The 25,301-nt window shown below is 41.2% G+C and overlaps 4 protein-coding genes across 5 annotated transcripts in view; 2 read left to right on the forward strand and 2 right to left on the reverse strand.

Annotated features, from left to right (window-relative positions):
* Positions 1-13,301, reverse strand: ubac2 (UBA domain containing 2). Of its 2 annotated transcripts, none has more exons than XM_030780393.1 (9): positions 13,138-13,301; positions 12,372-12,499; positions 11,615-11,734; positions 11,146-11,252; positions 5,137-5,260; positions 4,237-4,284; positions 3,382-3,630; positions 1,168-1,284; positions 1-598 (listed from the first exon to the last, which is right to left on the reverse strand). In XM_030780393.1, the coding sequence occupies exons 1-9, from the start codon at positions 13,166-13,168 to the stop codon at positions 491-493; spliced, it is 1,032 nt and encodes a 343-aa protein (XP_030636253.1). In that variant the 5' UTR covers positions 13,169-13,301; the 3' UTR covers positions 1-490. The 2 variants fall into 2 exon arrangements, with proteins under 2 accessions (XP_030636253.1, XP_030636254.1); XM_030780394.1 differs by having other exon boundaries at positions 1,168-1,279; positions 3,368-3,630.
* Positions 7,959-9,044, forward strand: gpr183b (G protein-coupled receptor 183b). The gene has a single exon (XM_030780294.1). The coding sequence runs from the start codon at positions 7,959-7,961 to the stop codon at positions 9,042-9,044; it is 1,086 nt and encodes a 361-aa protein (XP_030636154.1).
* A 3,172-nt stretch (positions 13,302-16,473) lies between the features above and the next one.
* Positions 16,474-21,522, reverse strand: srd5a2a (steroid-5-alpha-reductase, alpha polypeptide 2a). Its single transcript, XM_030780752.1, has 5 exons — positions 21,245-21,522; positions 20,144-20,307; positions 19,691-19,792; positions 18,564-18,714; positions 16,474-16,540 (listed from the first exon to the last, which is right to left on the reverse strand). Exons 1-5 carry the CDS (start codon positions 21,520-21,522, stop codon positions 16,474-16,476), a joined length of 762 nt encoding a protein of 253 aa, XP_030636612.1.
* A 2,415-nt stretch (positions 21,523-23,937) lies between these two features.
* psen2 (presenilin 2) overlaps positions 23,938-25,301 on the forward strand; it is a 5,500-nt gene continuing 4,136 nt past the window's right edge. Inside the window, exons 1-4 of the mRNA XM_030780056.1 lie at positions 23,938-23,981; positions 24,087-24,174; positions 24,444-24,597; positions 24,957-25,153. Coding sequence (XP_030635916.1) covers positions 24,478-24,597; positions 24,957-25,153 — 317 coding nt within the window. The 5' untranslated portion in view covers positions 23,938-23,981; positions 24,087-24,174; positions 24,444-24,477. The remainder of the gene's footprint in view (positions 23,982-24,086; positions 24,175-24,443; positions 24,598-24,956; positions 25,154-25,301) is intronic.

Genomic DNA, 25,301 nt, shown 5'->3' on the forward strand with positions numbered 1-25,301 from the left:
CACAACACAAGCCCTGAGTTATCAATGTGAGTGATGATCTTCAACCATCTCGGCTCTCGGTTTCACTCGTAGAGTGCTCGGTTTACGGCGGGTCAGGTCGACTCCCGGAAGCACGGCAGGAAACAGCAGCAGCAGCAGCAGCAGCAGCAGCAACTGCCTCAGCGTTTCATTTTCCAATCAAGGAGCATCAGACAGGACGTGATGCACTTAGTTCCGGATAAGTCCTTCCTGAACTCTGGATGTATGGTCTATACATCCACCCCGATGTTTCCTGACACCCGTGTCGTAACTTCAGTTTTATCCACTTTAGGTATGACGCCCCACGATGACAGTGACTAGCTGTCTCCTGTTCGCTCTCTCTCTCTCTCTCTCTCTCTCTCTCTCTTTTTTCCCCCTCATCTTTGTCTCTACATCGCTTTCCTATTTCGTCTCTTTCTCTTAATCTCTCTGTCGCCCCAGTTGCTCACTTTCCTCACTAGTTGCATCAGCATCAGTGTTGGAGCAGAAAGTTTGTTGCCATGTTGATGTCATTGTTGGACGCGCGGAGGGCCTCTTGGGCATCCACTCTGGAAAAACCCATCTCCATCAATCTGGCAACCTATAGCATCCACAAAAAAAAAAAAAGAAAAAAAAGAGAGAGATGTACCGTCATGCAAACCAAAGGATATTGAGCTAAAGATGTTGCTGTATGACTGCGTTATCTGGCAACAACCTCATGCTGCAAGATTTCAATCATTTGAATGTAAAGCCCCAACAAGCAGCGTGAAATTTGGAAACATCACTGTGTCAAAAGGAAATGGTGCAATGAACGTCACCACCGAGTGTTGCCATCTTTCTGACAACGCTCATAAGCAACTACATAAGTTGTCTTAAGTTGGGTAGCATTCTTTTTCAAACTTTGTGTTTTTTTCTTTGAATTGAGCGTGCATAACAGAAACCGCGGCTCACAAACTGTTCCCTTTTTTCCTCGAATTTTTTTTTTTTTTTCCTTTTCTTTTTTTCCCCCAGTTTCCACTATGACGTTTTCACTTCGTTTGGCTCCGAGTGCACTTGCCAAGGCCCGAAAACGGAAAAAAAAAAAAAAAAATAATAATAATAATAATTTGAGATTGGACGTGAGAAATTGCAGCTCAGTCTCAGTTCGAACAAAGACTGCCCTCGTCTGACCTGCTCTTCAGCGACGGGGGTGTTGTCCAGGGGGCGTGGGCGGGGGGGCGCCGCCGGACGATTCGGCGCTCTCTGGCGTAGGGACGGGAAGAACCTGTTCCAATTCAGCAGGCTTGCCTAAAACGAAAGGAAAAAGGATAGCGTCTGATGAGAAATCGCGAAAATATAATACACGCAAAAATAATACATGCTTCAGAGAGTCACGCGATTCTTCGTGGAGATGGCAACGACAAGATTTATCAAAAAAAAAAAAAAAAAAAAGTGTCACTAACAGGGCCTGTTGGCAAATCAGACAGGAACACTGCGGTATTTGCACCTACATTGGCACATGGCCATTTCCCCTTGGTTCTGGCAGTTACTACTTATGCATATACCAGCATTTGTGGATAATATTATGAAACCAGTGTCAGTTTCACAATCTCAGGTTTAAATATGGTGTTAAAAGGACGTTTTCCCATTTCTTGTTGACCGCCCTCACCGTAGCGAGCGGCCCTACTGCTGGAAATGTTGACGTGCTCTACTGGCCGCGATATGCGAGTTTTTAAAATGGAAACACAACTCCAGCAGTAGGGGCACGAGGGCAAAATCGTAGGTTTCAGCCATCCCAGATGTTTCAAGCTAAAGATGTTAGTAAAATACCCGTTGATAAATTTGTTTTTGATGAACTTAAACAGACACCCTGAAATTGAACGCTGCGTGGGTTACATCACTAACATTCTCATATTTACGCAAGCTTTCATATTTTCAACACGGCAAGTCAACAAGAATAGTTTTTCAGAGCATAGGTGTCATGAAAAAAAAATATGAAAAATAAAAAAATGTGAATTTAGAATTTTTCAGGCGGAATATGTCCCTGAGGGGCGGCAACCTGCGTTCGTTAACTATCCTTTCGAGAAAATCGCTTGCGAAAAGAAATCCAATTTGTCAAACAAGTGAAAGTTTTTTGAGTAAAAAAGGAAAAGGTGGGGGGGGGGGGGGGGGTTGTCTTATCTAACTCTTTTTTTTGTGGCATTTGCTGAAACTCATCAGATCACAGAAAAAAAGTAAACACGATCTCCTGAGTATGCGTGACACAACAAAGTCCCACACACGACAGAAACCACGTCCTTCCTCTAGTCTGAAAACACACTGAAGGGGGGAGAAAAAAAAAAAATGAAAAAATTGAGATTAGTAAGAAAACAAACCGTCGTGCCAAACAAAGCAAGTCGATGAGCCTCTATAAGTTCTCAAACCTTTTGTCCAGTTTCCTCGAAAAAAAAAAAAAACACAGAATCATGCTTTATAATTCAGCACAGATGGTGCTGAGAGGAGATTTGCGAAGACTAAACAAATGAAATGTCGTCTGTCTTTTTCACCTTTCCGGCACAGAAATGAAAAAAAAGTTGTTTTTCGTATCAAGGAAGCATGGTTTCTCATTTGTTTTTGCGAAAATTTAAAACCTACCACGAAAAACACAGTGTAAACCTCAACTTGGTACCTCTGTGACCATAAAAAGCACGGGTTAGTTTGAATATTTTATGGTTATGCTTGAAGTTGAGGGAAGCATAGTCTGCCGACTTAGTGTATACAGTCATTTCGTATACTGTGTACTGTGTATAATTTTAAGATGCTGTAGTTTCAAGATGTGTAGTTCAAAGTGGGTGATGTATGTCTTTTTGTTCTGTGATGGTAAGATGGTGTGTGTGTGTGTGTGTGTGTGTGTGCGCGCGCATGCGTGCGTGTGTGTGTGTGATTTTTTTTTTTCCTGTCCTTTATTGGCACCGAGTCCGGTTTAAACCAGCACAGAACAGACTAGCAGAGCTTTGATGATACATTGATTGTCAGATAGCAGAAACCAGTTCTCTGGAAATCTACCACTTTACTATCCTTATTCTCACCAGAGGGATATTCCAGAAAGCAAGAGCTCTCATTTAACCCCATAACTTCAGCTAAAGGTCAAAAATATCCAGAGTAACAGCTGAGGAGCAGTCATGCATACAGTGGACAGTGTTGACCTTTGGCAAAGGTTATATGATTCATCCGAAAAATTCTGTCATGTAGATCGTGTTCCAGATCAGATCCGCTGAATCTACAACCAAGCAGCAGCTCATTCAAACTAAGCCTGACCTAGAACTAACCAACCTAGGTTCCAAGCACCTGAAAACCAATACCATCCCAACTTAGCTAAACCTCAACAAATCATGCGTAAACCCTGTCTAACAAAGCCCCGCCTACCTGTGGTTGTTGGGTGTTTCTTCTGAACTGCGCAAGTTGGGACAAGAGCAACTGCTGGTCTAGCAAGTCCATCCTCTGCTGGCGTTGAATGTCCAAGGTGGCACCCATGCCGACCGGCGCCTCCGTGGTGGGCTCGGCGCCCGAAAAGAGGGGCTCCAGGAGAAGAGAGGCGAATCGGGCGAGCCAGGCAGGCACTGAGAGACACCGCTGCACGGCCAGGACGTCGGCGTAGTAGAGCAGGCCTGAGATCTGAAAGCATTCGTTTCCATGGCAACGCAGTCAACACGGCAACAACAAGGCAAACAACCAGGCAAACAACAAGACACATCACCTGGCTCTGCAACATGTCTTTTTGCTCTCTTGAAACTAACTTATGATCTACAATAAAAAAAAAAAAAAAAAAAAAGCCTGAATCAAAGTAGCTTATGTCCTACAAACAAAAAAAAAAAACACCTTTATGCAAACTTCTGGCTGTCTTTTGCATGAGTGCTATGCAACAGCATCTATATTCTGAGGTGGCTGAAAGTGAAATCGTATCTTTGACTGAAAAAAAAAAAAAAAAAAAAAATCCCAAGAGAGTACTTTCAACATGACTTTCCAGAAAAACTAACTCCACTTTCCTGTATATTTGAATCTGTGTGTCTACAGGTACAAAAAAAAAGAAAAGAAGAGAAAAGAACAAAGTAAAAAGAAAAAGAAAAAAAGAAAAACCCCACATATGTCAGATTTGGTTTGAGATGTGCGTCAAAGAATCATTAAATGACATTAAACGAATCAACAGATTAAGTGGTTGGAAGACAGCGATAACGGGTAGGTGTCAAAGCTTAAATGTCTGTGTTTTTTTTTTTTACTCACCAACCCACTAAGAGCAATGACCCACATAAAGGCGCTTGAGGTCAACAACTAAAAGAGAGAGAGAGAGAGAAAGAGAGAGAGGGGGGGGGGGGGGGGGGGAAGAGTCCTCAGAGATGAGAGCTTGCAAAATAAACAAAACCAGTGAACTTTTAGATGCTTACCACACCCTACTGTACAAAGACAAACACGATTTAGGTATCAGGGTTGGCCAATAATATCATCGGTGCTTAAAAACTTTCCCTCACCTTCAGAACTAGCTAACTTTCCACAGAAGTAGCACGCTCCTTCACTCAAGTTCAAAAAAAAAAAAAAAAAAAACCGGCCATGCAGATCAAAATGGACGTTTCTTTAAAATCTTAATGGTTTACTTATCTGGCTCCTTTTCCAGGAAACTGCGGTTGAAACCAAACGCACAGAACTGAAACTCAAGCTCATGCTTATACCGTGAAAGTCTGTCTGTGCCCAACTAACCTTTGGATAATAATCTGTTTTCATATAAAAAAAACAAAAAAAACCTCATCTTTTACACAGGGAGTGCTCTCACGTCATCTTATTACAAAGGCAGTAAGTGGAAAATAAGTGTGTAGCAGGTAGTAAAGTTCATCAGTGTTTGTTTTTTTTTTTTTTTAAATCTTTATTTTTAAAGATTTCTCAGTAGTTTTAACATAACAAAGGAAGTGTTGCACCAGTGTTAAGCCCTTACTACACTGTGCAAAAAAAAACAAAAAAACAAAAAAAGCAGAGAAGAAATTCTAGCATGTTCTCAAACGATCGAGCTATGCTTGAATGTTTAGCCTGACGAGGCTAAGGCACAGAACAGGAGCGTTTTGTATTATTCGGAGGTTCGTTCGTGTGTGTGTGTGTGTGTGTGTGTGTGTGTGTGTGTGTGTGTGAGCTGACCTGCAGGCCCACGATGTAGACCAGGGATTTGTTGGTGATAAAGATCTGTCCCAGCATCTGGGTGACCTGGACCCGTGGGATAGAGGAATAGAAAGGCACGAAGAGAGAAAAGACGGGGCCGAGCCTGAAAGAGAGAGAGAGAGAGAGAGAGAGAGAGAGTCACAACGCAACGGAATTTACCATGACACATTGTTCATCAGCTGACCCTGCCCAATTATTAATAGCACTGAAGAAAAAAAACAAAACAAAACAAAAACAACAGCTATAATCCTTCAAATAATTTCAGATTCGGCGTTATATTTCAGCCACACACACACATACACACACACACACACACACACACACACACACACACACACAAAACATAAGGTTTGCAGCTTGCAGTGCACACAGCAAGGATTCGGCTTAGGTAGGTGTGAAAGAGGAAGGGTGGTCCCTCTCTTTAGCCATTTGTAAAGGATCGTCGTCAGTGTAGAGTAGGTATGAGAACTCTGCCTCGCACATTAGGTGCAAAAGCCTCAGACCCGCAATCTGGTAAAGGCAGAAGAGAACAGAATAGGGACAGGTGCCAGGGTCAGACACGGTGACTGACAGATACCTGGGCGGGGGGGGGAGGGGTGTACAGAGTGTGTGTGTGTGTGTGTGTGTGTGTGTGAGAAACAGAGGATGAGACAGAGACAAACTAGCACAAAGCGCTTGTGAAGAGCGGTGTTCCTCAGTCTGAGGAAGTAATGAAAAAAAAATCTATTCAAAACAACATAATACTACAAGAACACACGCTCCTAAGATGTGCTATTCGGGACTATGTCATACCATGTGTATTGTCATTTGGTACGCTGTGTTACTGCTGAGTATTTAACATTCATTCATAGTTCTGAATAGTATTATATAGCATTATGTGGTAAGCAATATAAATACATGTTTCTATACCGTCATATCCAGTGCTATATGGATCCATGTGGTGTGAGGTCATACCATGTGGTACAACATAAGCAGAAACGTAAACAAAGTAAATGCACAAAGCCTCAATAATATTTCTTCTCCTTTTAATATTGTGCGTGTATTAGTACAGTCACCGATGTGGTGCAACACCAGTTCCAGAATCATACGAGGGGAACTTGTTTCACAATGAGGCGGCGCGACCTTGTGCGGTTACTCTTCGTGGTTCTCTTTCTACCAGACATGGGTGAAACATGAATTTAGAAGACACGGGGTTGATTCAGCGGCCCTTAGAGAGGACCGTCCACCGCCCCCTGGCTCCCTCACAGCCCACAACCACCTTTCTAAACGTGACGTGGAGAATGGTGAAGGCTTTCACAAAAGGCATTTATTTATTCAACACTGCGTAATTTAAGCTAATTACAAACCACCAGAAAACGCCGTGAAGCTTCATTCCCACACCGCCTACAACGCCGAATTTCAAATCTCAAGCGTTGCCTTTGAAGACACTGCAGTTTCCCCCCAGTCAAAACCCGGAGCCAGCGTCACTGTCAGTCAAAACCTTGGTCTCGCACTCAGACCGGGTTGGACGTGATTGCCGCGTGAGTCAAGGACGCGTCTGTTTCTCACCGGCCCGCTGAGCGAGCGATGAGGTAGTAAAAAAAAAACACACACACACACACACACATACACACACACACACACACACAGAAATCCTCTGAATGGACCAGAGTTTCACTTCTCCCATGAAAACACTGACAACCAAACAAAAAAAAAAAAAAAAAAAAAAAAAACGAAGTAAAGGAGGGAAAAAAAAAAAAAAGGGTGGCACAGGAAGTGATGCGCTGGTCTACATCGGTTCTTCAGTCTACTACAGACGGCACACTTCTCTATTTCAGATCTGCTTGTGGTGGCAGAGGTCTGGGGAGTCCTTTACGCTACGAGCAAAAGACAGAAGGACCATAGGAGGGAGAAGAAAAGCAGGGGCGCAGTGTTTGTTTGTGGGTCGCATCCGTCGGGCCGAGCGACAGGAAATCAGCTCCGTCCTCAGAGGCGAACCGAAGACTGCTCAGCCATCTGGTGAGTACAGGCACGTGGACATGTGTTTGGTTGCCTTGGCAAAAAAAAAAAATTCTTTTTTTTTTTTTTGGATCTTGCGAAACTTGATGTTATTTTATTGACACGAACAACGATTACGTTTTTTCCCCCCCATGAAGCAATTTGAGATTTAATCATTTCAGTGCGGATCTAACGTGAAATGGCAATGATTTATCACTGTGTAGATATTTTTATGGGTGAATTAAAAAGCATATATGACCCAACTAATAAACATGCTTGAAAAATCAGCCACACTTTCAACACCTTTCACACATAACAAAGCACCAAGGATGCAAAAGAATTTCACACCTCAAACAGAAGTTTTTTTTTTTGCAGCGTGTTATAAACCACGAATCTAAGTTAGAAGTCTTTTGATGTTTTAAGCCTGCCCCCCATCATAATTCATTGTTTCTAACCATGTTAAAGGTTGCAGCCTTGTACCATGAACATTTATGGTAAAATACGGGGCGTAGGCACAATCATTTAAATCTTCCAACTGTAGGACAAGATCTATTTAGAAACTGATTCTATCAGCCCTGGGTGCTTAGTCTCCAGTTAGTTACTGGATTGCACTAGTTAAAATATGCGTCATGTTACACTAAACTGGGTACCTCAGTGACTAATAAAAATATGAATCTAGGTACTACACGTTTAAATGCGACACAACAGGATACATACTTTTTCCTGTCACACTTGTGAGTAGTTCTAATAAAACAGAAGAAAAAATATTTAAAAAAAAAAAAAAAGGATCTAACACTACTTGGTTCTCTTGCTTAGGAATCATCATGGCCGGGTCAAACTTCAGCGTGTCAGACGCCGCTAACTGCACAGACCTGTATTACCATCGCTCCACGGCTCGCGTGCTCATGCCCCTGGCCTACGCCATCGTGAGTCCGCTGGGTTTGTTGGGAAACGCCTTGGCGCTGCACGTCATCCTCTCCAACAGGGCCAAAATCAACTCCACCACGCTCTACTCCGCCAACCTGGTGGTGTCCGACATCCTCTTCTCGCTCTCCCTGCCCCTCCGGGCCGTCTACTACGGCCTGGGCTTCCATTGGCCGATGGGCGAGACCCTGTGCAAGATCACGGCCTTGCTCTTCTACGTCAACACCTACTCCGGCGTCAACTTCATGACCTGCCTGGCGGTGGATCGCTTTGTGGCCATCGTGCTCCCTTTGCGGCTCTCCAAGCTCAGGAAGGTGAAGAACGTGAGGTACGTCTGCCTGGCGGTGTGGCTGGTGGTTCTGGCGCAGACGCTGCCTCTTCTGGGCATGCCCATGACGCACAGGGAGCCCGACGGCACCGTCACTTGCATGGAGTATCCCAACTTCGAGAGACACGTGGAGGGTTTGCCCTACATGCTTATCGGGGCCGTCGTCCTCGGGTACGGGATACCCGTCATGACCATCCTGGGGTGCTACTCGTTGCTGGTCTTCAGGCTACGGCTCGCCGAGAAGGGCAACCAGCTCACGGAGCGCTCCGGGAGGAGCCGGAAAGCCATGGGGGTGATCGCGGGCGTCGTGTTGGTGTTCCTGGTGTGTTTCAGCCCTTACCACCTGGACATTCTGCAGTTCATGGTCCGGAAGCTCTTCTACGAGACCAGCTGCGATGAGCTCCGGGCCTTTCAGGTGTCCCTGCACGTCACCGTGTGCCTCATGAACCTCAACGCCTGCCTGGATCCCTTCGTCTACTTTTTCGCTTGCAAGGGCTACAAGAAAAAAATACTGCAGATGATGAAGCTGCAGATGAGCACCTCCTTCTCCAGTGCCGGAAGGACTTCCCACGACAGCTCCTGTCCCCGGGACGCCCGCGGTGGCGACGGTCGGCATTCCACCCGCGTGCACTTGAACAGCATCAAGAACAGCCCCTGAGAACTTCTCTCAGGACCTTAAAAAAAATGTACGCCACGTGACAAGACGACAAATCACACACACACACACACACATACATACAGTGCGTGCCGCCAGTCAAGCCACGGAAACAGCCAGAATAGATCAGGAGCTGAAGCTTCGGACGAGAGTATCTCGTAAACTTCAAGAATCCGGACACGTCGGTTTTTTTCGGAGAGGAAATAAAAACTGCTGCTCTGTTACCAAAAAGTAATTCATATGTGCGAAAGGCTCTGAGAGCCAAACTGTCATCCTAAAATCACAAATGTGTTTCTCTGATATGACAGATTGACAAGTGCGCCGTGTGGCTTTCACAGGCAATGTAATCGGCGTAGACACCTTAGAGAAGGTGTCTGTGTGCAGACGGCTTATTCTCCCTGTCCAGGCAGTTATTACCTGAATGTGCAAAATATATGAGAGCGCTAATCTTAAACAAAAAAAGCAAAAACAGGAAGTATATTTCACGTATTAAAAAATGCCTCTGTGTTTGATAAAGGATGTTTCATTTAAGAACGTTATTATGTGAAAGAAATATCACGTACTACAACTGAAAAAAAAAACCCCAACAGAAATGTCAGAACAACGTCAGACTGTTCAAAAGGTTGTTTTTTTTTCGACACAGACCACGCAAAGTTGCAAACAGAAAAGCGGCAAAAATACACACTTCCTAAAAACACAAGGCCAGAATCACAATTTTGCTGGGCGAACAAAGTAACGCCTGTACCAGCCAATCAGTGTAACGCCTCAGAGCGTGTGGCTCCTCCCACAAAGAGGCCATGTAGGGGTGCAGCAAACAATGGAAGGAGATGCAGATTAGTGCCACCGCTCAAGAGTCTTGTACGACAGCCTATGAAAATCATGCTCCAACTGAAGAGCACAGAATTTCTCTCTAAAACTTTAGGATTATAAAAAAAAAAAAAAAGTAAGGGTAAAAGTTACAGCTAATGGCACCGCATTATGTGTTTAAAAGAGTTTAAGAGCGCGGCGGGATCGTAGGATGTCTTCCTTAACCCAGCCATTAACGAGAACCATTTCACTAGTTAAAATATAATACATCTGACAAACACAGAGCTGTGAGTTTGTTAGGGGAAATAATTAGAAAGAGCAATTTGTTTACAAACTAGAATAAATTGGAGATATGTTTTGTAAGCACACATGGGGAATATTGGTCACAACACTCATCACTCTGGTGACACATTTGTGTTACTAACACAGTTTTTTGCCTTGGTCTCCAAGCCACTCTTGGACCACATCCAGTAAGCACTTAGATAAAACTGCAGATCTAGGATCCTTAATCCTTTGTTTCACAGAGCTGTATTTGTTAAAACCAGTAACGGACTAAACTGATCCTACATCAGCTGATTCTAATAGTTTGATACAAATGAGCTCAAATCTCATTCACAAATGAGGCATTTCATGCAATTCTGTCCTATAACATCAAGAGGTGGATACAGCAGTTTTTCCCACGCTGATACTGTTATTAATTAAGAACAAATTAAGTAAAAACAGCAGCGACAGACATCGCCACATGTTCAGCGTTGTTTAAATAATCAGAACCACAGACAAAGTGGGCACATGTAAAGATATTTTTAAGGCTTTTTCTTGGTCTAGATGTTCCCTCAGGGGCTCATTTCTCTTCATCCTCACCCAAGTTAATGCCAATTAATTTAGAGACGCCGTCGATAAACCACAGAACTGTATAAATGTAGTAAAGCCGGCTGTGGTATGTGTTTAAATAAAGTGATGTTTGAGAGTGTGTAGTGACCTGTGGAGGATGAAAGTTCAAACTAAGGTTAAAAAAAAATAACTGCCTGTCACGCGATGGGAAAGTGACACCCTCTTCATAGTGAGCTCTGCTTCCTCATCTGTTTTTGTTGTTGTTGTTGTTTTTTTCCATTTCTGTCAAAAACCAAAACCATGCCTGGTGACAGGAGTACAACACAATACAGATCACGTTTCTGCTTTTGCACAGGCTGAAATCATATAACGTGACTGCGATGACGTGTAAGTGTCGTACAGTTTGCTGGTGAGAACAAAGATAGTGAAAAAAAAAAAAAAAAAAAAAAAGAGAACTGTCACTTACAGTCCCGCTGGCAGCACGTCCACCTGAAGCTCGAACAGGAAGTGCAAAGCCTCTATCAGCAGGAAGTCCACTACAGCAGAGAGTACCCAGGTACCGAACAGGAAGGACTGTCGAAAAGGAAAATGATAAACAGTATGATCACAATCTAACGACCGTTTCTACATTAAGTTTCTACATTACAAAATCCTTCATAGTTGACGCAAAAAAAAAAAAAAAAAAGATTTCAGTGCAGAATGTGAGTGGCTCTGTATAATACGCAATGAAAATGATAATAATAATAAAAAGCGCTTTTTTTTTTAATGAAATCTCAAAATGCATTTATTTCGTAAACATTGACATGAGTTCAGGAGGCTCTTTTTTCATTTTCATTGCAACTCTAGCTTTTGTTTATTAACTGTAAATAACAGTGAAATGTCAAACAGTAACTTCTTTTCCCGTTCAGTCGGGCGCAGCTCGACTCGTCTCTTACGGCGAATTTGCGACTGCCGAACCTCCTCTCGAAAATGCGAAAGTTGTAAATGAGCAGGCCGCTGCAGAACGTGTCCTTCAAGTCCAAACAGATCAGCCTTCCAGACAGGAGCCTCCAGAACTGAACCAGAGACAGAGACAAGCGTGAAACCCAGACAGAAACAGTGACCCTGCATCAATCCTGAACCACGCCCACCGCGCGCCCTATGGACTTGACCCGTTCGGGGGGAGAAGGAATGGAAGAATAGCCGTCCGGAAACATCAAACTCGTTACCGTATCAACCACAAACAATGCAGGTGATGGCACGGACACCACACGAGTCACTCTTCAGAACTGCTCAAGCACCTGAGAGCAGTGGGATGTTTGTTACCATTCTCAAGGAGTGTGTTTTCTTGTAAGTATATGTTCTAAACAACAAGTGGAGCATGACGGACGACTTACTTCAGTCTTTCCGTATTCATTCACTGTTGGATTGAACAGACTGCGAATGTCACCGGATTGTTAATAAGGCTGGGCTTTACTACACACTAGGCACTATGAATGGCACTTTAATCTGGATTGGACTACACAGTATAGAGGATGTTTTAAAGACAGCTATCACAGTTTAATGTTTCACAGACTTCTTTTTTTCCCCCTCTGTGAGAATTTTGATGTTGCATTTCCCTTATAGATTATTTACCCACACAAAGGATGAGCATCTGATAGTTCATACTGGGTATTTTTTTAAAAACACAACTGACAGTATTTTGAATATTACCTGTTTGTCCTGCTTTATTGCTTGAAGACTATACACAAACAGACTTTGGTATTGGGGCAAGACCACAGTCAGCACGACAGACAGAGCACTGGGAATCAGAAGCAAGCTTTTGGAAACTGGAGCTTTATCTGTGAGACAACAGAGGATGCACAGGTGTCACTACAAACTACCGTCTCAGTAATACAGCAGAACGGTCGCGTTTTCTTAATCTACATGAACGTATACTATTCACTTATTTTATTAGACATACTGGAAACACTGTTCCAAAGTGTACAAAATACGTTGTTAAGAGGACTACGGACAGCTAACGACAAACATGGCGAAATTATTGCTAGACAAATTTTGAAAGCGTTTTGCTAACAAAAAAAAAAAAAGAAGAAGAAGAAGAAGACAGCTAAATTGTCAAGGCTGTACAGCACAGAGAGAATCTGTGTTCATTCATGAGTTAATTTACAAAAACGATTACAAAAATAGAACGACTGTAGCTGTCCTGGGCTCTTGTCTACCTGTCACTATGACTGTTACCATTCAACAACCTGCGTCAAAATATACCCTGTTGAGACGAGAACAGCTAAAATGGAATGACACAAAAATCAACATGTAACAATTTAATCGAGTACTCGACCTATATCATACACTAAACCGAAACGGTTTGTTATTTATGGAAGGTAAAATTACAAGTATGCGAATGAATGACAGTGCAAAGTTGGAGGAAACCAGGAATCCCCTTGCTAGCCTTGCTAACTGTGGTCAACAGAATACTTACACAGCCCTCTCGAACCGGTAGTCGTGAACATTATGTTGAAAATACATACAAATACTTATATATTAATTATTAAACGACAGCGAAGGACAGCTACGCAAAGGCACAATTGATAAGGGCGAAAAAACTTAGGATAAAAGTTAAAGGGAGAAATTCTAAGTGTAAGGGAAAGGGGAAAGGGTACCGAGGATGGTAACCGATCAGGTCCAAACTTCGTATTTCCTCATCCTCTCAAAACGGTGTTTTCCTAAGAAGGTGTTTCCACCTTGCGAGGTACATCTGTAATCATCCAGATTTCACTCGATTCAAAATAAGGAGACGCCGTTTAACTAATCTGCTGAGTTAATTAAGTTTCATTTAATACATCGATAAATGAATTAATGAGTAGCCCCATTCTGGTTTTTCGCATCTTTTTTTTTTTTTTTTTTTTTACATATTTATTTATTTATTTTAAGGATATATACTGAAATCTCTACATTGTGCATGGTTGAACTTTTCCCCCCTCTTTAGGCATAGAAATATTTGCGACAATTAGGAAGTGAACCTAAACTAACAGCTGTGCTCGTGACCAGTAAGTAGATTTTATGTTCAATTTGAATGTCAACTTACATTTACCTATACTCGTTTGTTTTCATGATATTTGTGATGGGAAAATGATTATTATGGTGCCTTTTTCATATAATTAAAGTTTAACGGGCCTAGACCAATTAGCAAATACCTATACCAGGAGACCAAGATAATGCCTGACGAAAAGTACATTTTAAGAAAGTTTTGAAATCAGTTCGCATTGTATTGGCATTTTGAATCTCCATATATTTAATACAATGCGATCTGAACCATCTAATTTCCCATTAGCTGAAATGTTTTAAAAAATGATATTTTGGCCAGCCATGCTGTCATTTACTCATATGTAGGACCCCAAGATGGTATCCACGGAGAAAACGTTGGATTGTTGAAGGTTAGATTTAGCTTGCATGCAGATTTAAAATGTCCGTGCTCCTTCTAATTTCTCGTGTAAGAACAGCATGTATTAGTAGGACAATGTAGACAACCTGATCTCGGGGTAATGTATGTCTTTTGGAGAAGCTGGTTCATATCTTTGCTTTGGTTCAGACCAGTCTTCCAGAGCGAGCCGGCTAGCAAGCTAGCTATGTTACACAATCCTGGTTCACTGAAAAAAAGTACAACCTGCAAAATTTAAACGGCTTGTGTCAAAGTCGAATCTGTTAAGTTACAATATATATATATATATATATATATATATATATATATATATATAAAATTTTGAGTTTTGTCATTTGGTGTCAAGGGTTTTTCTTCCTGGTAATCATGTTCGATTTTATTCGGTTACACCGTGTAGATGAGTTCGACTTCATCTGTGTCTAGCGGTTACAGCGTTAGTGCATAGTTGCTTTGGTTTCACACTGAATATTTTTAAACAGTTAAGGTTGTGAGGAGCCAGTGATGTTATGATGTTATACGCACAGATGACTGACATTTGTTTTTATTTATCATTAGGTGCCTTTGAAGACATGGGCGGCCTCGCCAAGATTTGGAAAAATTATAAAGTATTAATTGTAATGGGCTCTGGTCTTGGGTTCATTCACTGGGGTTGGTACACAATTAAATCAAATCCGGTGTTACGAAAAAAACAAGAGGCCTATGTCCCAGAACCGGGAATAGTGTCTTACGTCGCTCCGTCTCTGCCACCAACACCAGAAACGAAGCCTGAACCTACAGCGAAGAAATAGTTCCTACAAAGAGCCAAGGCAAGATTTAACATGAATTCTTCGTTTTTCACAAGCACCCCTTTTTTGCCGTTTGATATAAGATTAACTTTACCGGCCTACGCTGTCGTTCTTTACTCTTATCTAGTCACCATCGTCATACTGATCAGTTACATCCAACATTATGGACGTGTAGAGCAACATTGAAGGCTCACAGTCTTGTAGCGATATCATGTAGTTACAGCTTAATAGTGTTGATTTTAATAAACGCACTATAGAGAAACTTGTAAAACGGAAGCTGAACTAACGCTGAAGCTGAATGATTGTTGCCTGAAGGTCAACTGGGAGGTTAAGTATTCAAGTCATGTTGAAGGCGCTATACTTTTATAAGTTGTTATTTAGTCGTTAGATAATTTAGTTAGTTTACTTGGTGAATCGTGCTGGCATTCAGGTGTCACCTTGAAAGCCTGATTTCAGAGCTTATAGTACGCTATGACTGACATGACGAAGTAAGTATATAAATGGGAAGCTCTCATAATTATGGTGTATCCAAGTAGTGTCTTTGTATCCAATAGCTTTGAACATGTTTATGATATATGTGTGTGATCTTTATAATGTCATTGGTGGTCATGTAACAGACTGTCAACAATTTTTTTTCTTTTTTGGAGGGGGGGTGGGGGTGTTAAATATGAATGATATCTCTTGCCACCCTGTTCCAGAGCTGACACTCTGGGCCCATGCTGATCCAACAATGACCTGATTGTCAGTTAAGCATAGTATTATTTTTGTGTTAGCCGGCTTTATGTTAATTCTTACAATCCAAACCAAAGCAAGAAACCGTCAAATCCTTGATTTTATTTGTCATTCATATGTCATTCTTCTCCTCACAGCACTTGAAAAAAAAACAAAAACAAACAAACAAACAAACAGAAAGACATCGATATTCTCCAGAGTGCTTTGAGTCATCTAAAGTGGACATTGATGATGAAGAGTCAAAGCTGGCTGAGGAAGAACTGGCTCTGGGTGGCAGGGGGAGCTTTCCTCAGCATTCATTTTGCCACGTGGCTCCTGCAGAGGGCGATGAAGAGCTCAGTGCACTCCCAGCTGCAGCAGAAAAAACAGGAAGGGTCCAGTACATCTGACCCCGTGAACTGATTGTATTTGAATAGTTGTCCTAAATGCTCTTTGTTTAATAAGGGTCAAATGAGGTTTTTATTTTGTGATCATGCTAACACAGTAATTTAAATATGCTTCATTTATATGAAGATTGTACAAGTTTTTCACTGTTGGGTGAGAAAATAATAATAATAAAAAAAAAAATGTCACTTTTATGATGGTCACAGATTTTGCTTTCTTCTGATCATTTCTTCCGGCAAATTCTGTCCAACTCGAAGGCAGATGAAGGAGGGAAAAAAATAATGAAAAAGCACCCTCCAGTAGTAATATCGTTGAACTTCATAAACAGTAAGAGGTCAGCCTTACTCAAAATGAGAATATTGTTCATTTCAGTTGAGTAGTGTTTGTCCTCTGTGAATGTAAGTGAGTGTATTGGTGTATGGAAGGGGAAATATTTTTTTTTTTTTTTTTTTTTACGGCTCTTAGTCCACAGCTCTTAAAAAACGAAGGGGATCACTGCCTTGCGTGATTTCGGGTAGTCGTCAAATTTGTTGATGTAGTATCTTAAAACAAAGAGAGAGAAACATTTATTAGCAAGTATATCCAAAGGCTCGTCTAAATTCTTTACCATTGGTCAATATGTGTCTGGAGTCCTAACTGTGGGACCCTCCTGTTAGTGAAAAATTAATAGCCTCTGGACTAGGAAAACCGAGCCAAACCTGTATGTGGGAGTGAGTGGGTGTCTCCAGTTGATCTTTTTTCCTTTTTCCGTTGAGATGTTGGTTTAACTCAAGTGAAATTATTTTGACGGCCTTATTCTGTTGTCAGTATATCCAGGTTCAAGGTTTGAGGGGTGTTTTTTTTATTTTTAACCGTTGCCAATAAAAATGTTCACCGGTTAATCCTGACAGTGAGTTTTGAATGACATGATCATGTGCTGTCAGCTGCCACGCTGGGAAAAGACAACTTATCAGACAAACTCCTGATTCCTGAATAAGTACAACAATAAAGGCATTTCCTTGTCTTTACACGAGCAAACTCACTGTTTGTTTTGCTTTGTTGATTGAACACATGAAGTGACAGAAGTCTAAAAAGGCGCAAAAATGTAGACTATGCTTCAATGCTCTGGTTATATTTTGAATCAAAAAACACAGATCAGAAATGTTAGGTGTCATCTGAAGATTTTTTTTTTGTATCATTTTACATGCGTGTGCTTACTTCAACTTTAATCTAAACAGACACCACACGTATGAGACATTAGAGTGTCAACAGGCTAAAAGTATTTCTGAATTCCTAACTTTTAAGACCAGGGTTTCTCCTCATAAACATAACTGACTGCTCTCCCTCTGACGTGGAGAGACAGCCTTTTGCATTTCTGGCATTCTTGTCTGAAACCTAACATTTGCCCGGTTCTCTAAAGGTGTTGCATAATTTTCTACATTCTTGTGGAGTGAAGGTTTGCCTCCTTACCATCTTTCCATGACCCCTTCCAGTTCCCCTTACCCTTCACTGCAACATAGACTTATGTACATTCCGTGTCATGTAAAATAAAATAAAATAAAATAAAACGTTGGCTTCTGCCCAGTTTTCCATTAGTCTGTATATCGACTGATTGCTCCCTTTATTCTTTCCTGATTTCATTGATTGAGTTTTGTTTGATCGATTACAGTATGTTTTTCAGTAATAAGGTCTTATTAAGGACACTTCAGAACTCTCACAGTAGCACGTTTTACACGAAGCCTACCTGAGAAAAAAAAAATTCTTGCATTGTTGTTTTACATTGCTGACCTGCTGATTTGATTCTGACTAAAGGATTATCAGTTAGACTGACCGTCATTTCAGTCCTAAATCTAGAAGCCCTCCATCCGCACAATTTTGAATGTACAGTACATAGTGCATTCATTTTGAGTAGAAAATATTATACGCCTGACATTTTCCCACCTTGTTTCGGTGCATTCTTGTGCAACGTGGGTCCTCTCTGTTTAAGAGGCCTCTTGAATTCTCAACAGAGTTAATCACTTATATCCCCAAACAGCCAAAAGTCTTTTACCCCCGAAATTCACAGAAAAAAACTGCTGTGCAAATATTCCTGAGAAGGTGTGGGCTTGGAAAACGGCTTTTTGTAGGAAGTAAGGAATGCAAAAAACCAACAAAGAGGGAGCCAAAGAATGCTTCCAGATCTTGAGCATTAAGAGACCTATAACAAAGGCTTATGCGGAATAAAACACAATTTTGACATGGGGAGTTCCCTTGAACCTTAGTCTAAATTTCATAAAAACAGATCTTAAGATAGTATGAGCTGTCCTTCTACTTCTTGTAAACACATATGAGCGACATCTGTTCCGTTTCACATTTGCAATCGGTTTTGAATGCACTTTAAATTCCGCGTAAATTTCCTCGGCACAGAAGAAAGCCCTGTACGGTTTCAAGCAGAGACTGTTGACGCGATGTTTTGTATTTTCACAAACAGAAAGGCGCTAAAAGCGCATGAACATATGCCGAAGATGGATCTAGCTTGCAAAATACAGCATCAAATGAAATACCATGAACAATATTGGGTTGGAATAGTTATGTTAAATATCTTACCGGTGGTGGTGAAAGGCTCGGGGGCCGATGGAACAGATGGTAAAAAAAGCAAACGATACGGCAGAGAAAGACCACGTCGCTACGGCATAGCCACACCACTCCAGAATCTCGCCGAAGTAGTTGGCCCCTGATACTAACTCAAACATTCCCCCTGGCACATACACACACATATAAGCAAAACAGTATTGATGACTTGACATACAACATGGTCAAGGCCCATTCACGTAACACGTATATTGACAGCAGATTTAGGTGACCGAGTTGTTCTCCTCTGTCACTCTAATCCGCATCCAAACACACATCCAAACATTCAATATTTCATACTCTACAGCTGACTCAAAAAGCTGGTAAGTGATCTGTGATCTCTCTCTCTCTCTCTCTCTCTCTCTCTCTCCCATAGAAAGAATAAAGCACAATTCTTTAACATTATTTGCAACTTTACATCCTCTATGTAACGATTTGCCTGGAATTGTAGTATTTGGCTGTTTTAATTCAGAATCCTGTTTCTCAGATCTGACACTTATTTTTACTCTCCACACTGAACTCATTAAGAGATCAAATCTTGTCTCATAAGAGGTAGCAGTTCCATGGCAGGACATAAGTGGTTCAAGATTGGCTTTGTACCTTGTTTTTTTTTTTCTTTTATCTGTGCTGAAAGCACAGTCTGTGACAGCACACGATGTGAAACATTATCCAGATGTTTGTGATCGTAAAAGCGAATCTGATTTCACTATTGCTTTTGGCTGAAAAATAACATTGTTTGTAGCATTGCTGTGGGACGAAAAATTTTACTCTGCTAGAGTTCTCACAGTTCTTGTAATGTATTTGAGGTGAATAAAGACTTAAATGCTTTTCAGTTTAAATGGGACTATGCTTGATTTTCTTAACTTTTGTTTAAGAGTAAATCTGTTATTTGCTGTCTCTATTTACTCTCGATCCTCCGGCTAAACCAATAAAGAAAATATATTTCTTTTTTGGGTGGAATAGTTCCCACAAGTTTCAACTGTTTGAACATTCAAACATCTGTTATTGTTTCACAGTGACAGTAACTGTCAGAGGAATTATCTCATGGTTGCTTTTGAATGATTATTCGAAAGTTGGATTGGTTAAATAGAAAATGGATATACCTTTGGGAATTTTGTATGCAATTTCTCCAGGTTTTCTTAAATTACGGAGTATGTGATCACTGTGAATGTTGATGGCCATCCCGGAAAAAAACATCACTAAACCTGAAAAGTAAAACAGGGATATCTATCATTTTCATCATGATTTTTTATCATGAATATTCCTGTTTTTCTGGTTTGAATCAAAGCCATGCACAACAGAATGACACTGGATGACTCTCAAATCTGCTGCTAAACTGAGTGCAGAACAATCCACCGCTTTGTAAAACTTCGGAAAAATGACAGTTTTTCTCTCTCTCTCTCTCTCTCTTTTTTTTATAACAGATGCTAAAGTAAGAGCAAGCCTTTTAAAAGAAACTGAGAGTTAAGAAGGGTGGGGGGGGGGTGTATTTTTACAGCAACACCGTGAATCATCTTCACTTTTACTTCATCTTCACCAGTAAAATGAATCTTTACCAGTAAATGGACGAATGTCTCTCCACCATGAGTCATCGTACTTGACACAGTGCAGTATGTAGTGACCTTGAAGCCAGCCGTTCAGAGAACAGAACATAGCAGCAAACACCACAATGCGCAGAGGGGAGGGTCTTCCTTGAGTTAGCAGAGAATAGATGAATGTTCTGGAAGAGATGGAAAAATGGTCAAAAATAAACAAACAAATTAATTAATTAATCGTTTTTTTTTTTCATTCTCAGCATAAGCCTCACTCATTCACTCTTTTTCAAAGCCGCTTATCCTAACTGGGGTCGTGGGGGGGGGGGGGGGGGGGGGGGCTGTTCATTGGGCAAAAGTTGGGGAAACACCCTGGACAAGTTGCCAGTCCATCACAGGGCAGATACACTCACATTCATACCTAGGGGCAATTCAGTGTCTCCAATTCACCTAACCTGCATGTCTTTGGACTGTGGGAGGAAACCCACACAGAAATGAGCCTGGCTGTCCAGCCAGAAATCAAACCCCAGGACCTCACGCTGTGAGCCGACGGCGCTACCCACTGCTCCACTGTGCCGCCCCAGTATAAAACCTTTTTGTATTTAAAACATTTATAAACGGGTATAAAATGTTTGGTCTGTCCAAGCATCCAAATTATTTCAAAGTTCATGTGTGCTTTTTTTTTGTTGTTGTTGTTCTCTCCAAATATTGTATTTCACAAATCTCCAAATATTACATTTTTGCACACATTTGACAAGTGTCGAAAAAAACGAGAAAAAGTGGACTTAGAGACAACATATGTTACATTTTCAGTTACACTCCCCTTCATTCCTTGTCATTCAAGACTAAAATGACACTATTTTCAAGAGACCCGAGGTCTCTCTCTATAAAACTTGCTTAAGCTTTGAGTCGTTCTCTCTTGCACCGCGTTCCTGTTTCCTAAACCAACAGAAACTTGTGCAACTGCAGGTTCCCGCTGTGCTTTAGAGGACACTGTCAACCGCAGCTGTGCCCATGAATGAACACGCCACACGGTCAGAATGACAAGCATCCAGAATTTTCTCAGACGTTTTAAAGGGGCGGCTGCTCAAATGATCAGATACGTTCAGATGGAGGATACAGTACCTTTGGAAGTAATGAAGACAGAACATCCAGATGAGGAAATGTCTGCCTATGCCGGCCGAGTTGTCCGTGAACACAAAGAGGAGCGCAGGGACCAGAAAAGATGGCAGTTCCTGAATGAACCAGGCTGCTTTGGCAGGAACCATAATCTCCTCATGGGACTCAGAGGTTACGTATCGCCCGTATGGGGTGCAAGTCCTCATTTGGCGGAAGAAGAATGCCACCCCTCCGATGATGAAGAGCCAGCAAACGTAATTTACTGTATTCTCTTGGCAGTGCATTTTTTTTTTTTTTGCTATCTTTTCTTTCTCTCTTATGGTCTTTTGTCTTCTCTTTATCTTCTTTCTCAATTTGTTTTTTTTTTCCCCCCTCTGTTTCTTTGTTTCTTCAGATGCTCTGCAGATGTTTTAACTTCTCTGGACTTAAGATTCCATCCTAACTTGACATGATTCTTTGCTCCCTTCCTAAGTCTCTCTCTCTCTCTCTCTCTCTCTCCCTCTCTCTTTCTTTCTCTCTCACCTTCTCCCTGCAGAAGGAAAAAGCAAAGGTATACTGCAGATCTGTGTCTGGTATGTCCTCATTCCTCAGTTATTGGACCATTCTATGGAGATATTGTTGGGTGGGCGGAGGCACTGTCGTGTGCAAGCACTGAGTTACAGTTTTAAATCTAAAAATAAGACCACCCCCTTGAACCCCTAAGAAAATTGCAAAGAGGATTTGTAACCCTTTGGAAATGCATCTGACCATTCTGACCATAGACCAATAATCAGTTGGACAGCTGCTTGTGTGTTATAGACTAGCAGGCTGCTTTAACTTTGGACTATAATATTGCATTTACTGTTGATATGACAAGCTTTTTGACATGATTCATAAACATATTCACACGTGTACACAATATCAGATTTCCAGCGATTCAGTGAGTCGTTCTGAAATTCACGACGTCTGATATATGAGCGAATTTAGTACTGGTAGTCTAATTTAGTAGGCTAGCTCACATAACTTGTATCGTGTATCCTAATATTTGTATCAGCATGTTTATCTAAAGGTTTTGCAAAGTAGGCTAATGCAGTAACGTTTACAGTATGAAAATAAACTAGTATTGTCAAACTTGTCCGAAGCTTTTACAGTTGAAAAAAACTTAGACTCGGGATAGCCTACGTCTGTTGAAAAGTATAAGCCAGAGTGTGTGTGACGTTGCTCTCTCCCGCTTTGGAAAAAGTTTAATTCGGACATGAAGCCTATAGTTTGAAACGTGGGAATACGTTTGCTACGAATTTCGTCTTGTATCAGACCAGGTGTCATTTTCAAAACGTAGGACAGGACATGTTTTATGGTAACACCTCACCTATGGTAACACCTCAAGTGAAACTGGTAAGATTTCCACCGATGGTAAGTAACCTGAGTCCTGAGATCCCTAATCAGTAGAAATTCTATTTAAGTTGTTTCCGTGGTTTCAGATGGAGTCCTAGAGATAAGCCTCCAGCCTCAGATGTCACAATAACAAAAGTAAGGAAAAATAGGAGTTTGACGGGGAAAGTCGGCAGAGTGGAAAATTGATAAATTCACCGAACTGTTAGAACTGTGTACATGAGTATGTGGTAAGGCATTAAATGAAGCCTTCAGGCGTGGTAGTTAATCTTTGGTCCTCAGTCAAATTAACATTTAACCACATTAAATATTGTTAGTTTGAGTGTCATTCTCTATCTCGCTAAGAAATATGAAGAGAATAAGAATTTGTTAAAAAAGAGTGTTACTACTAGCACTGCAACTAGTCGTTATTTTATAATCGATTCGACGAATTAATATTATTATCATTAATCGAGTAATCTAACGATTGTTTTCTTGTATCTTTATTTCCTCTGGACAAACTCATTATTACACCCTAGCTTATTGCTCTGAGGCGAAAAAAAGTTCGCACTAATCACGCATTGTTAATGTTATTTAAACTCTTCCTTTAGTCTGTGCTCAGGCTTGGGTTTCTCTTGAGAAGTTCCTTTGATTTTAGTTTACTCTTGTTTATCATGCTCTCTGTTTATTTTGTGATCATTTAGATGGCTGCCCCTGAGGAGAAACCTGCAAACCGAATATGAAGAAGACCTTTTTTCAACTGAGCAAAAGGAGGTGTAGAAATACAAGCAATCTGGAGCATCTATACACAGCACGCATATTACAAGCTTAACCACAATAAAGTGAACAATAAGAATGGCAGCATAGAACTGTCTGTGGAGCTCCTGTGAAACATTTAATTACAGAAAAGATCATTGTAATATGTCGCTGTTAATGAGCTCATCTAATTGTTTACAAGTTTAACTGTTTAAGACTTCGATCGACAATTAATTTTAGAATGTATTAAAACAGGAGTATCAGGCAACATTACTAAGATCACAACATATTGCAGAGGGGTGACCGTGAGGTAATTTTCCAAATAGACTATAACATTTTTGTGACTCGCAGAATGAATTTTAGGTTTCACTTAAAATGTTGTAATACTTATTCTTCCGAAACTTAGTCGCACAAGCGTATTTACAGACAAGCGTATTGTGGATTATGCTTTGGTTTCACTGTTACGTATTCAACCTGATTTAAAGCCCACACATAAACGTTATAGCGGTGCCTTGTTTACATGTCCGGGACCAGTCAAATGACGTTCAGTCAGACTAACATCACGTGTCCTAACACCAGATCAGCTGATTGGCAATACTTCCTCGTTGGAGCTTCGATAAGTTGTTTCTGAAACGGGGTATGAGACGAATTAAACGGATAGACTGTCTCTTATCTTATTTCTTAAATTAGATAGAACCCCAAGCTTCGAAAGCAAGTAATAATGTTTTTGTTCTGATTTTAGTCGCCCAAGATTCGTCTGTAGATCGTTGGGAATCTGGTTACAGGCGAACTTGGCAAAAGCCACACTGAATTTTCGAAGGTGGCAAGAGGTAAGGAAATCCATGGATTAATGAAAATCTTGTTGAAACTGTTTTTGAAAGGTTATGCTCTTGCGATTTTAGTGTTCTTGATAAGCTTATTTATTATTATTTCGTTGCACAGAAAGAGAATATGGTAGCTGATGCTTCTAGTGATTCTTTCCAGCTCGTGACATTTATAGCCCAATGGAAAGAAGCTCGCTTGCATACTTTAGAACTGAAGAGTCGAGCTCTTTCATTGCCTGAATTGTTGTCACATCTCTTCACAATGTGTTTTGCAGCCGTGTGCGTTTTGTGGTCGCCTACTTTCTATTCATGAATACCTCGGACAGCGAAGACGATTCCTACAACGAGAGGACCGCTCTGGTCCAGTCTGAAAGCCCGTCTTTACCCTCTTACAACCATACATTACCCCAGAACACGGAGCCCAAGAGGGTATGCTGAGATTTCTCTCCACTGTGCAATGGCTCAGGAATAATAATAAAAAAAAAAATCCTGCAATGTCATTTTTTTTTAAATGATGACATTTGTATCGTCAAGCAGATACATCAAGCGCATACTGATATGTCCGCATCACTAACCTTCCTTTTTTGCATTAATAATACTCTTAGAAGGATAGAACATTCTGGAACTCACTGAGAAATCACCAGTGCATTGAGAGTCAATCTTTTCCTCTAAAATATGGCAGTTGAGAAGGTTTCTGGCTCTCACTGAAAGTTCTGTTGCCCCCTTTATGACATCACTGTCCTGTCCGTCCTTCTTTTCATCTCGTCGTATCTGTGATGGCCTCACAGCGACGGCAGGTCGCTGCCGACCACAGCGGGGAAGCGGAGAGAGCGTCACCCACAGACGTTGAGGATGAGGAGCTGACCCTAAAATATGGGGCCAAGCATGTGATCATGCTGTTTGTGCCCGTCACCCTCTGCATGGTGGTCGTCGTGGCAACCATCAAGTCCGTCAGCTTCTACACCGAGAAAAACGGGCAGCAACTGTAAGTTTTTCTTTTCTTTTTTTTTTTTTTTCCTCAATCTGAACAGTGGTTTCTCAATCTTCAGTGTGGTTTGTTTGTGTTTCGTGAGAAGGTTTTACTTGTGAGAATGATGTAGACAACCTTAATCAACTTTTTATCCGCCATCATC

The sequence above is a fragment of the Chanos chanos genome, chromosome 7, assembly GCF_902362185.1.
Source record: "Chanos chanos chromosome 7, fChaCha1.1, whole genome shotgun sequence".
In the NCBI taxonomy this organism is placed as follows: Eukaryota; Metazoa; Chordata; class Actinopteri; order Gonorynchiformes; family Chanidae; genus Chanos; species Chanos chanos.

Bases quoted from the DNA above. Each gene is read 5' to 3' on its own strand.
- ubac2 (XM_030780394.1), bottom strand. From the start codon at position 13,168: ATGTTCACGACTACCGGTTCGAGAGGGCTGT. The intron at 5,261-11,145 runs GTAAGTGACAGT...TCTCTCTTTCAG, and splicing joins GACGTGCTGCCAGCGGGACT to GCTCGGCCCCGTCTTTTCTC. The intron at 1,280-3,367 runs GTTAGACAGGGT...GTTTTAGGCAAG, and splicing joins CCACAGGTAGGCGGGGCTTT to CCTGCTGAATTGGAACAGGT.
- gpr183b (XM_030780294.1), top strand. From the start codon at position 7,959: ATGGCCGGGTCAAACTTCAGCGTGTCAGACGCCGCTAACTGCACAGAC.
- srd5a2a (XM_030780752.1), bottom strand. From the start codon at position 21,522: ATGCACTGCCAAGAGAATACAGTAAATTACGTTTGCTGGCTCTTCATC. The intron at 18,715-19,690 runs GTATATCCATTT...TGTATGTGCCAG, and splicing joins TGCATACAAAATTCCCAAAG to GGGGAATGTTTGAGTTAGTA. The intron at 16,541-18,563 runs GTAAGATATTTA...CTTTGTTTTAAG, and splicing joins CGAGCCTTTCACCACCACCG to ATACTACATCAACAAATTTG.